The sequence below is a fragment of the Mirounga angustirostris genome, unplaced genomic scaffold (assembly GCF_029215605.1).
Source record: "Mirounga angustirostris isolate CCGP_5_RB_7025 unplaced genomic scaffold, mMirAng1.0.hap1 SCAF_17, whole genome shotgun sequence".
In the NCBI taxonomy this organism is placed as follows: Eukaryota; Metazoa; Chordata; class Mammalia; order Carnivora; family Phocidae; genus Mirounga; species Mirounga angustirostris.
The window spans coordinates 1,703,251-1,715,461 of NW_026991725.1; the positions used below are offsets into that span (position 1 = coordinate 1,703,251).

General features: G+C 58.3%; 1 protein-coding gene across 1 annotated transcript in view; it reads left to right on the forward strand.

Moving 5' to 3' along the window:
• Positions 1 to 3,171: 3,171 nt before the first annotated feature.
• RTN4RL1 (reticulon 4 receptor like 1) overlaps positions 3,172 to 12,211 on the forward strand; it is a 70,735-nt gene continuing 61,695 nt past the window's right edge. The window contains exon 1 of the mRNA XM_045889622.3: positions 3,172 to 3,654. Within this exon, the coding sequence (XP_045745578.1) occupies positions 3,642 to 3,654 (13 nt within the window). The 5' untranslated portion in view covers positions 3,172 to 3,641. The remainder of the gene's footprint in view (positions 3,655 to 12,211) is intronic.

Below are 12,211 nucleotides of genomic sequence, written 5' to 3' on the forward strand. Positions count from 1 at the left end.
CCGGGGCAGGGCGTGGGGGCGGGGGGCGCAGTCCAAGGAATTCAATCGCCTAAACCAATCCACCGTTTTCCCTGCCTCGGCTGCCCCTCAGGCCTAGATAGCCTTTCTCTTGATCAGGCCTGGACTCCTGGGATCCCAAAGAGAAGGCATAGCAGCCAGGGAGACGGCCTTGACCTTTGGAAGAGCAGAGAACCTGCAGGACTGGCCCTTAGCCCTGTCTGCCCCATACAGCAATAGTCCCCAGGGCTGTTTGCCCGAGCAGCCCTCTGGCACCATCTTCCTCTCTCTGAGGGGGTGCTGTGAGCACGGCTGGCCCTTTAAGGTAGCTCTGCGGCCTGGGGTTCCCCTGGAGGCCCTCCTTGCTTGGAAACTCCTAATTAAGGTACATGGAGAAGTGAAAAACAAGCAGCCAGGGACAGGCCTCTCTGGGCAACTGCCCAGAGAGGAGGGATATATGGGCTGGCTGAGAGTGAACAGCCAAGGGGAGGACCAGAAGGAGTCAGTGCTCTGGCCCTCAGGCCACCGACTGATACTCTGAGGACAGTCATAGCTTTGGACAGGACTGTGGCCAACATGGGTCCCAGGAACACCCCTCTTGCCTTGATAAGAGCCCAGCCTGGACTTCTCATCTCCCCCAGGTTCTTTGAACTCCCAGGGTGCAAGATCTCAATTCCAGGGATCCCCGGAGTTCAGCCCCTCCCCCTTCAGGGCACTGAGGCCCAGCCTGTGGACAGCTTTAACTCTGGCTGCAGCTGTGAGTTCCCAGGGGGTGAGGATTGACTCCAGCAGAGCAGTGACTTTTCCCTAGCAGGCACCCCATCCCTTAGGGCCTTTCCCTAGGCAGAAGTGGGGCCTGTTGATGATTGAAGGCCCTCATCCTCTTACAACATTGCCCCACAGCCTCTTGTGCTGAATGAGCTGCCCTAGCACCCATTAGGAAACCAGGTGATGTCTAGGGAGCATGTCCCCTAAGATACTGTAGTGAAGGACATTGGGGGCTGTCCTTCAGCTTGGGCTGAGAACACCTCCATCTGTTTGTGGGGGGTCTCCCTGCCTGAGTTACTCAGCAGGCTGAGTAATTACTGCCTGACAAGAAGGCGGGCACAGTGCACCCCCACATTATACCACAACACCCGCCTAAGAGTCACCCCCACCCCCTGGCTGGACTCCAAAGCAGCACCCAGCCCTCCTGAGGCCTGAAATAACGCTGCTTCTCACACTCACGCCCAGCCCCAGCTAACTTTGTCTGAGATGCTGGAGTTTATGGGGCAGGGGGGTCATGGGGAGGCAGCTCAGGGAGTTGGAAGGAGGATTAGCATACCCCGATTCAGGCCTACACTTTGGCACTGATCTGCTTTGTGACATGGAGCAAGTTGTTCAGCCTCCCTGGGCCTCAGTTCACTCACAGAGAGTTTCTGCCTTCAAGACCAGCTTTAACGTCTGGCAGGGTGTGGGGCCAAGTCCAGCCCTGCAGCTGGTCAAGGCTAAGAGAAAGAATACATCACCTTCAGTTCCATCCCAATATGGACCAATCTTCTGAATCTTCAGAACAAGGTTACTTTTTCACCTTCAAGCATTTGCACCTTCTCTCCTGCCTAGAGTGCCCTTTTTCCTTCTCAGACTGATGAACTCAGCCCTCAGGACCCAACCTAAATGCCATCCCTTTGATGAAGGCTTTCTTGATCGTCCTTCACCCCTCACAGAACTAGCAGAGCCCCCTCCAAAACTTTGTGTCTCCTCCTGTCACATTCTAAGATGGCTTGTGGGTCTTTCTTCCCCAACTATGCCCTAGGCTTTTGTAGTTAACATGCCGATGTAGTTAGCTGAAACCCAGAGCCTCGGTGCCATTGAATGTATGTGTGAGTGAATGAATGATACTGGCCTTCTTTCGCCAATCATACCAAGTTTTTCTCCAAGGGATTGCAACTGATTGTCTCACTTCAGTTAGCTCTCTTAGATGTCACCAGCTTAAAGCAGCACTCCCTGACCCCCTCATAGCAGCTCTCTACTATACCCTGCTTGCTTTTCCTCCATGCATTGTCTCATCTGGACTTCTCATTTGGTGCCTGTTAACTGTATTAAACTCCACAAAGGCAGGGACCTTGTCTTTTTCATTGGCTGAATCCCTAGGAATAGTAAAGCCCCACACGATTGACCCACAATAAATGCAGCCCATTTATTGAATGAGCGACAGCCCACTCTTTTTCCTTTCCCAGGACCCCTCTTATCCCAGGCCAGTAGGGGGTGCCGCCTCCACCCAGGATCTCGCCTGGCCTGAACCTTCTCTGCTCAGTGCAACTGGCCCCCTGCGGGACCTGCTTTCTAGGCGGTGCCTCCTTCCATTTTCCAGGAAGCCCCGGGTGGGGTCTGTGTAGACTGAAGAAGATCAGGGACCCCCACCCCCACTCCGTCTAGGCGGGGATAGCCCACCTGAGCCCCACATTGGTCCTCCCCTCTCTCTAGGATTTGCAACGGGGCCTCCCTGAATGCTAGCTGGGTGGACTAGACCAGCCTGGGGGCGCGCCACACCTACCCCCCAAAAGAATAGTATCCTGGGACGCGGGATGCGAGGCGGCTGGGTTTCCCGGAGCTGTCCTGGGCAGGGAGGAGCCGTCGAACCTCCGAGAAGGAAGCGGAGCCGGCTAGAGAGGATATGGGCAAGGGTGCAGACTTGTGATCGGGGTCTCTGGGCGGCAGTCCTCCCGTCCCAGCCGGTGGGCAGAGCGCACGCTTCCAGCCGCCTCTCCCAGTGACCTCCAGCCGCGAAGGGCGAGCGGGCGGGGGTTGGGCTGCGGGTGCGAGCTCCGGGAAGCCCGCGGGGCCCGGGAGGGGCTTTCGAGTGGCCCGACGGCCGCCCAAGGGCTGGGGCAGGTATTGGACCGACGCGGGCCAAGGATCGTCCCCGGGGTCGGGCGCAGCGAAAACACCTTGGGAGGCGGCGCCGCGCGGCTGAGCGCCGCTGCCCTGGGAATAGGACGGCGCTAGGCACCGCGAGCTGAGAGCACTTTCATAAATTTTGTATGGGAGGCGCTCCGTGAGCGGGGGCGGGGAGCGAAGCGAGAGGGAGGGAGCTAGCGAGCGAGCGAGGGAGGGAGGGTGGGAGGAGGAAAGGTGGGGGAAGCCGGGGGGTGGGGGGAGGAAGGGAGGCGCCCCGCTCCGCCGATCGCTGGGTCCTGCAAACGCGCGCCGGGCGCTTTCCCCGGAGCTCGGCGGTGCGTGCGAGCGCCCTTTTGCAGCAGCCGCGGCGGCGGCGGCGGCCCGAGGGGGCGGAGAGGAGGGGGCCGCGGCCCGGCGGCCGGGCGGCCGGGGGGCGGTGTCCCTCCTCAAAACCGCCTGCAAAGAGCTCGGGGCTGCAGAAGCAGGCCGCCGGCTCCGCGGAGCAAGCCGCTTGTCCCGGGGCTGAGCGAGCGCGCCGGGCTGCCCGGCAGAGCCGCGGTTGCTAGTGGGCGCCGGTGCCCTCGGCGCGGGGCTCGGGCTCACCATGCCCCTGAGGGGCCGGGCTGCCGGGCACAAGCGGATCCCCGGCTTGCCCCCGCCTCGACGCGCTCGGATTAGCTGCAGCCGGCGCCCAAGGATTTGAATCCGGACTCTGGGAGGGAGCGCGCCTAGGCCGACCTCGGAGTGGCGGCCCCGCGGCCAACATGCTTCGCAAAGGTGAGTTGGAGCCGAAGGGGCAAGTTGGAGTTGAGTGCGCACGCGGCAGAGCCTCGAGCCCGGGAGCCACCCGAGAGCTCCCCGGCGCCCGAGGTCCTCGTCCGGGAAGCAGCCGCTGGCGGGCTGGTGGGCTGGCGGGCTTTGCGGGGACGCACCTGCGGAGGGTTTGCTGCTTGAGCTCAGCCCCTGTCGGTGGCCGGTTGCGAGACACGGGATTTGCACCATGGATCAAGCGGCCAGGCCTAGGGATCTGGCTCGGGGAGGTCATTTCGAGACCACTGTGAGCTACCCATGATGGAAGGGGAGCCGGCCTTCCGAGACCTTTGCTTTGCCATTATAAAGTTTTGCAGTTGCAGGCTCCATCCCCTGCGTGGGCGCCTGCTGCCGGTTCTGCCGCTTTGGCGGGGCCGGGTGCAGCCCGCGCTCCAGGGCGACCAGCGGTCAGTCACCGCGCCGCCCAGGCGCTCCCTGCGCGCCCTCGCTTCTCAGGCGGGGCCGGGACGCGGGCACCTTCCCTGCAGTCCTGCTTTGGTCCTCAGGGATGGGCTCTGGGCATGCAGCAGCCCAGGGGAGGTGGCTAGCGCCTAATGTCCGGTTCTTCAAACTTTCCTTATGCCTGGAGCAGAGAGATGGGACGGCGGGGGCCGTACCGGCTGCGTGCGGGGCAGGTGCCAGGCTCAACTTGAGGAGAGCTGGCCCCGCGACCACCTAACCACAATCCCCCTCCCATCCCCCCGCAACCCGGCTCATTGCAGAGCGTTGCAAAGTTGGCGCGGGTGCTGGGGAAGTCCCGCCGCGCCCCCACGTGGCTGCCGCGCGGGGAGCTGTCCCCGGGGCCCAGGGAGGGCAGGTGACCACGCCGAGAGCCCGCAAGCCCTGTCTCCCGCTGCCCGGGCCTCGGCGTCTGCCTCCCTCCCCTCCCGGGTCGGGGCGAGCTGCGACGCTCGGTCGGGACCCTATCGTCTCTGGGCCGGGCCGGGTGGCCGGCGAGCCGCGGCGGCTGCGTCTGGCTGCCCGGGCCCTGCGGGAGCCGGCTGAGGCGGGAGCTCAGGTAGCTGAGGGGCCTGAGCCCTGCGCTCCGCGCTCCTGCCTTAATCCGCCCCTGTTTCCATGGCAACAGACCGAGGTGTCGTAAGCACAGGATTCTGACCTCACAGTAGGATGGGGAAGGAGAAAACGGGCAGGGGGAGGTGGCGGAGGAATGGGCAGCGAAGCCCCAAGATGGGCGGAGAGGAGCAGATGTGGGGGTCGTGGAAGAGACCCCACAAGCAGGTGGGACAGGTGGGTGAAGAAACCACGCCTTCACTGGAAGCAGTAAAGGCTGTGTGGTGGTCCCGGCTTGCTCAGGCCTACAGGGGAGCCTCGGTTGCCCCATCGTGTCAATAGTCACAAACTTGTGTGTGACTTGTGTCTTCCACGTGGGCCGGGGCAGTGCCGGGGGGAAACGCTGACTGCCTTTTACTGTGGTGTGGGGAAAGTCTCTGCGGCTGGTTGGAGAAACCTCTTCACTGATACACCCCGGTTCCTTTTCCCTGCAGAAAGGGACTAAAAGTCCTTTCAGCAGCTAGCGGTGCTGGTCAGTGTCTGCACACAGAGGGTGATTTTTACAGAACTGAGCAGAAGCCGGGGTCTGAGAAGCTTGGGCCTGGAGTGTGCACACTGGCCTTGGTGGGTAAGGCTTCCTAGGCAGTTTTAAGAGGCCACCATGTCCAGGTTGCTGGGTCTGTGATGGAGATAATAGAGGGGAACTGACATCTCATTTTCCTTCTGGTCTTTTGTCTTTTGGCAGTTTACAGTTAAAAATGAGCCACAAAGCAGCCCGTGTACTTTATTTACATGGCTTAGGTGCCCAGGGAGGCTTGAGCAGCCTCCAGAAGCCTTTCTCTCCCATCCTTGCTAGCCAGAGACCCAACTCAGGATGAGCCCAGTGCATCCTGGGGGCCTCTCCTGGTGGAGGAGGCTCACTTACCCTGTTCAAGAGGTGGCCACTGGAGGCTTAGCAGTCATATGTGTTCACCACTTGGGCTATTTTTCCCTTCCTGCATGGCTTGGTTGGTGAGAGAGGTTCTACCAACAGAGGTTTCCACCTGGATTGGCCGGAGGAAAACAGAGCAGAAAAGCCCTTTGCTGGGCTAGGCTCAGCTCCAGTGGCCTGCAGCCTGCTGCTGGGACATTGTGTGGGCAAAGGACTTTTATTTTGGTCCTTTGCCGGACAATCTGCTCTCTCAGCCCCTGGTCCTGATCCGTAGGACTTGTTTCTTTTACACACATATACGGGACACTCAGATACGCTGTGTGGATTCTAGGTGTGTGCTCAAAGCCAAAGGTATACCCGAGGCTAATGCCAAGGGAGGTGGCCATTGCAGTTTCTGCTTCTCGAATTCTTCCCAAAAGCTCCAAGCAACAATGTTATGGGATGGGTTCAGACCACTGTTGCAGTTTCCCTGCCTATCAGCTGCAGAGCCCTGCATGGAGTCCTGGACCTGGCGGAGTATCATAGTCTCGATTTGGAAAAGGATTTGAAAAAAGAAAGAGCAGCTATCCCTAGATCCTGGGGTAGGGTGGAAGAGAAACACCCTCGTACTTTTCTATAAAGGGTTGGGCTCACGGTCTTGACAATGGAGCGCTTTGTGGAGTGAGGAGGCTCAGTGGTCTGAAGAAGGTGAATGTAGACATTGGATCATGGGGGTCATTGCTCTGACTTCTGGTTGTCCTATTACAGCAAGCTGGGTGCTGTCCCCTGGCAGGACATTTTAGGAATTGGGGGGTGCTGCCTTGTGTCTCTTAATGAAAGGACTCTACTGGCCATAGCCACACCTCTGTGAACCAGAACAGCCTGAGTCGTCAGTGGATCCTGCTGCTGACAGTGCTGGTAGCTGGAGCCTTCAGCAGCTGCCTGCCCTCTTTTCCATCTCCTGGCCTACCCTGGCAGAACCAGGGATATAAAAAGCAAGCCTCTGGTCAGAGATGAGAGACAGGCAGGGCAAGCCATGCCCGGAGCCACCCAGCATCATCCAGGAAGAAAGGGAAGCCTGTTGGGGGTTTTGCTTTGCCAGAAGTGGCCTGCTTAAGGTCAGGATCTATGGTTTTCATTTTTAGAGCTATAAAAACAGAATGCAAATCAACAGCCTCTGGGCTAATACAGAACCTATCCTTAAAGTTTTTGTCTTGTTAAGTAAGGAAATAGAGTGCCAAATAGGCTTTGTTAAGTGGCAGTCTAATTAATAATTTAAAATCTTGTAGCTGTCTTTCATTAGAATATATCTGTACATCAACCACAAAATCAGTCAAACACACTCATAAGTTAATGCCATCCTTGAATAATTCAGCAAGAGCTAGATTAAGGCCTGCAATCCAGTAAGAAGCATTTTGTTCTTTTGGTTTCCATAGCCACATGGGCTGGCCTGGTGGCTGGATTGGGTCTCCTTTGTGTGAAGAAAGGGAGGAAGTGGGAGGAAGGGACCGCAGGGTCGTCAGTGCTTGGTGGATTTGAATCCAGAGGTTCCCTAGGTGACCTGAGAGTCTCCAGCTGTCCAGGTGTCAGCAGGCTCCACCTCTTGGAGCTATCCATAACAAGGTCCTCTGTAGCTCCAGTAGAGAAGAGAAGGGAGGAATATTCCATGGACAGCCAAGACACTCTTCTTTCTGCTGCAGAGGAAGTATGTAGAGAGGAAGTTACAAGAGCCCTGCTCGGGAGGGTTGAGATATGAGGCTTTTTTAATCCCAAATCTTGGTGCAGAAACGAAATTTCAGTCTTCCCCACCTAATTGTGTCCCACCCAGGGAATGCAGCCTGGTGGTAACCAGTGTCACCAAAACAGCTTCTTTCATTGGGAGCCTCTGGGCTGCTTCCTTTCTCAAAGCTCCTGGTCCTTATGCCAGAAAAGAGAAGCCAAGGGGAGGAATCTTAGGGGAGCACCAGGACACACCAATAGAAGAGAAGCAGCGGGAGTTGCTCAGTAAAGCCCGTGCATGCATTTTCTCACCAGTGGCCAGAATAAAAGCAAGGCAAGGAGTGCATTGTTTTCCTTGTGAGCTCAGACCACATAGCAAGTGTGTTTTGGTTCGATTCCTGTCATGCCGATATGCGGCCAAGTCCTCGCTGCACTGCTCAGGCCCATCTTCTACAGAGAAACCATTCAGGACCCAGACCCCCCGCTCGGGCACATTGGCTCCTGCACCACCGGAAGGCAGCCTGGAGTTTCTGGTCTGTCTCAGGCCACTGATCCCGAGGCCTCTGGAGGCTTTAAGGGCACTATTTGTGAACACCAGGTAGATAACTGGAGCAGACGGTGGACCTGACGCCAGGAGAATGTTCTTGGCCAAGTTTGAAAAGGGGAAGTCTCTTTAGGAAGAGGAAAAGGGGGGGGGGGTGTCTGTCCCCTGACCTGTGGCCGCATTGACAGCAGATGGGACTGAGGAGGGAGGCTGGTGGGTGAATCCAGCTCCAAGCTTTGGAGTCATAGCCTGAAAAAGGACAGAGCAGAGAGGGGTTCACTTGCTGGAGAGGAGAATGAGGGGGCAGGCATCATGAAGGATGTCAAGAACGGATCTGTTGGGTACCATCTGCAGCAAAGTAGTGGTTAAGGTTAAAGCAGAGAGGAGATGACAGGGAGGGAACAGATGGCCAAGGAAGCAAAATAGCTGGCGAAACGGGAACAGAGCCTCCAGGGACAGCAGAAGGCAGGACCTCCGCGCAGAATGCCGGAAGCAGCCCTTCCTTGGGGTGCGCTGGCCAGGCCACCCTGACTAAAGGGAGTCGGAAAGAGGAGTGGGGCAGGGACTTCAGAGGTCTCAAGGCCTGGGACAACACCTAGCGAGACATCAGCTCCAAGGTTAGGGGGCCCAGAGCTGGGACCTCCTTGGATGCCTTTGAACTGGGGAGAGGAGGCACCCTGACTTGGGGTCCCTCACTAGGGCAAAGCCACGCCATGTCAGGTCTCAGAGCATGCCTGGTTGAGCCCCCCAGGAGGAGGTATGGATGCTAGCGGGGACAGGGGCAGCAAGGGCCCACCCGTGCCAGTCCCTGTCCATGCACTGCCAATACCTGCTTATAATTAATTACTGATGGACCAAGCTAAGTGTACTCCATACCTTTTGTCATGTCATCTCCACAGTTGCCCTTTGAGGTCAGTCTGTACTTGTCCCTGCTCTACAGATATGGAAACTGAGGCACAGACAAATGAAGTCCCTTGCCCCGGGTCACTCGGCTGGCACATTATCGAGTCAGAATGCAATCCCAGATCCGCCAGCCACCACACTCTTTCACTTGCTTGCTCTCTTAACCCCTAAGCTCCACTGTCTCACATGCCCATTTGCCTTGAATTTACGTGACATTTGTTTTGCGGGGTGCTGAATCATTTGTATCTTGTTACAGAGCTCCCTGGTAGTTCCCATGCGCTCCCCTTCCGCTGTACCTCCAGGAGCGTCTCTGGCTGGGACCTGGGGCTCTAGGACCCCGAGCCAGGGTCTCCCCTGTCCTCTTCTTCCCTAGCCCTCGCTGTGTCTGGGCAGACACACCCTCACCTGCTGCCTCCTGCCTCCGGCTGTGGTTTCTTCATGGCAGAGACTGGGACCCTAGGCCAGCATCATCCTGCCTGCTTTCAAGCCATTGAGAAAGTCTGGGACACGGTTTATTTGGGGGCTGGGCCTTCCCCATGTGTTGCTCTTCCTGGCTAGCCTGGTGAGCTTGTTCACACAGCTACACCCCAGACTGGCGGGTGCTTGTGTGGGGCGCAACAGCCCCAGGTATGGCCCAGGTGGGTGGTAGCTGGCAGGCTGGATGAAGCGGGTCCCTCCACCTGTACCTACCCCCCACCTCTGGAGTTCTCCCTCACTCCTGGGGTGGTGTTCCCATGGCCCAGCCCTAGTCTGTTAGCTGGACTGTAACTGCACAGCTCAGACCTGTCCTCCAGAAGGGACTTCTCCTGCCCCCTTCCAGCCGTGGTTGAATTCCAGAGGCCAGTTTTCCCTGTGGTTTGGAAAAGAAAGAAGATGAGTTAAGGCCGAGAGTCTAGGTGGTCTTGGGAGGGAGAAGGGCAGACTCCCACCTCTGAGTGAGGAGCTCCCCCTGCCACGGTGAGGCAGGGGGTCTGATCTCACAGATAAGCCAGTCCTTCTGAGCCTGTGATCATTGTCTAATCAGTCAGCGAAGTTGGGATCCAAACCAGCAGACAGCCTCTGCTATCTGATTCAGGAGAGTTGCTCTGGAGGCCTCCGTGCTGGCATGGCAAGAGGGTTGGCACAATACAGTGTGTGTGTGTGTGTGTGAGTGTGTGTGAGTGTGTGTGTGCACGTGCATATTTGCAGAAACACACCTGGCAGGCATGCAGCAGGCTCCGGAAGTGTGCATGCCAGAAGTCTGCCGTTGCAGAGTAGAGCACCCCCGTGCCTGCGCCCCGCCCCACTGGTCGTGCAGCCTTCGTCGGCACCTGCACCTCGGGGCCAGCAGCACGGCGTTGGTGACATTAGTGGGCTGGCGAGCTCGTCAGGGGAGGCCTCCGGGAGTGAGTGGGCCAGCGCTCTACGCACCACGCGTCGGCGTCCAACTCTGGTGTGTGGCTACCCCGCAGGGGTGGGTTCTAGGGGACAGGCCCCAGCAGACCATGGAGAGGGCCTCTTGGCAGCTTCCTGGGCTGATTCCAGAGGGCTGTGGCAGCGTCGTCAGGGTGGGTCTGCAGGAAATTGAGCAGAAGTCTCCCCCAAGTCAGGAGAAAAGCTGGGCTCCCAACTCGCAGCCCACTGAGATGGTGTGAAAGTTTGCTTCTGCCTCTAAAATTGCCCTAGCAGAGTTTGCCATCTCTCTCTGGGCACCTGCACCAACACAGTGAAGGAGGCCTTTACATATGGTTGTGTAGAGAGATTCACGAGGCCCTAGGGGGAAAATTGGCATTCTTCTTACAATGATTTATTTATAGGGCGATTGGATGATGGGGATATGGAGGCTAAGGTGCTTCCATTAGTGAGAAGCACACGAGGCAGAAAGCCTTGCTCTGTATTTGACATTTAGTGGGGCGACTCCTACCAGGGAGCTGCTTTTTCTTTTAGAAGGTTTGCCTTTAATGTTCTATTCATGGGCTTGCCAGAGCAGGCCGGGAGAAGGAAGGAGCATGCAGTGCGGTGGGCTAGCAGGCTGAGGCCAGGCAGCCTAGGGGGCAGGCAGGGCCCGCTGGGTCCCTCCGTGGCCAGTGCGGGGGCAGCCGGGCAGGCCCGAGCTGGGGGGGGCGGCTCCGTTCCTACTGCGGGCTGCCTCCTTGGCAGGAGCTGCGCGCAGCACGCCCTTGCGTGTTTACTCTGCTGTGCGTCTCCGTTTTCGCTGGCCGCCCGGCTCTGCCTCCCAACAGCGGCTCTGGGCGACCCCGCTTCGGCTTGGCCACGGCCCTTTTCCTCCTAGGGACCGTGGCGTTGTAGAAAGAATACCGAAGTTGGAGTCCCAGGGCTGCGTTAGGTTCCACCTCTGTGGCCGAGCCTCTAGGACCCTGGGTACATTTCCTCCTCCCTGGGCCTCAGTTTCTCCGTCGATAATAGGACTGGATTGATGGCTTTTCACATGTTTTTCGTAAGAACAGTTTTTTCCAATGATATCCACTGTCGGAGCCCAGAATGTAACACAGAGAAGCCTAAGTGGGCCTGGTCAGAGCTGGGGAGAGGGGCGTCCAACTCTGGCCTCACGGACACCCTGACAGCCCTCCAGTTTGGAGACGGGGGAGTCTCTCGTGACCCCTTTCGGCAAGACAGTGGCCACAGGAAGGCCACTGGGTGTGCTGGGTGTGGTGTGTTAACAAAGGGACAGAGCCGTGCCTGCAAGGCTCGAGGTGTGAGCTCTGTCTCTTGCAGTGGGAGTGGGTTGTCACCTCCTCTCCTTTTGGACCCCTGGTGACCACTTAGCTCTCTGAGACGAGCTGTCTACACTTGGCGTCTCCTTGCCCTCCCCTCCTCTCTCACTCCTCAACCCAGACGCCAGGCTGTGTCCTCTGTCACTCGACTGTCACCGCTCTGGCCTGATGCTGACCCTACCACATGTCTTCCTCTCGTCCCACCTGACCTTCTGGTGGCATCGGACTGTTGGCCGTGGTTTTCCCATGGCTCCGCTGATGGCAGCTCCCCTGGTCTTTCTCCTCCTTTGCTCGCCCACAGAGCCGGCTGCTGCTTCTCAGCCTTCTCTGCCAACCCCACCACTTCTCACCATCCTCAAACGTGGCACCCCCCCCCAAGCACCACCCGGGTGCTATCTCACCCCTCGCTCTCCTCTGGGGGCCTTCAGCGTGTCCTTGTCCATGGAGGTGCTGCCTCTGGCGTCTAGGGCCATCCGTCCCGCTGCCCCCCTCCCCGCCCCACAGGCCCCTTCAACTCCACGTGTCCGAACCTGTACTTCTACCTGAGCTCGCAGCAGACCCACTCCTTCCCCACTTCCCTCCGTCTTGGTGTCTGGCACCATCAACCTCCCAGGCTCCCTCAGCTCAAGCACTGGACCCACGATGAGCCCCCTCACCCCACCCCTCCCCACTAGTTCATCTCCAAGTGCTGTCCTTTCCCCCCTCGGCGGCCTTCACACCTTC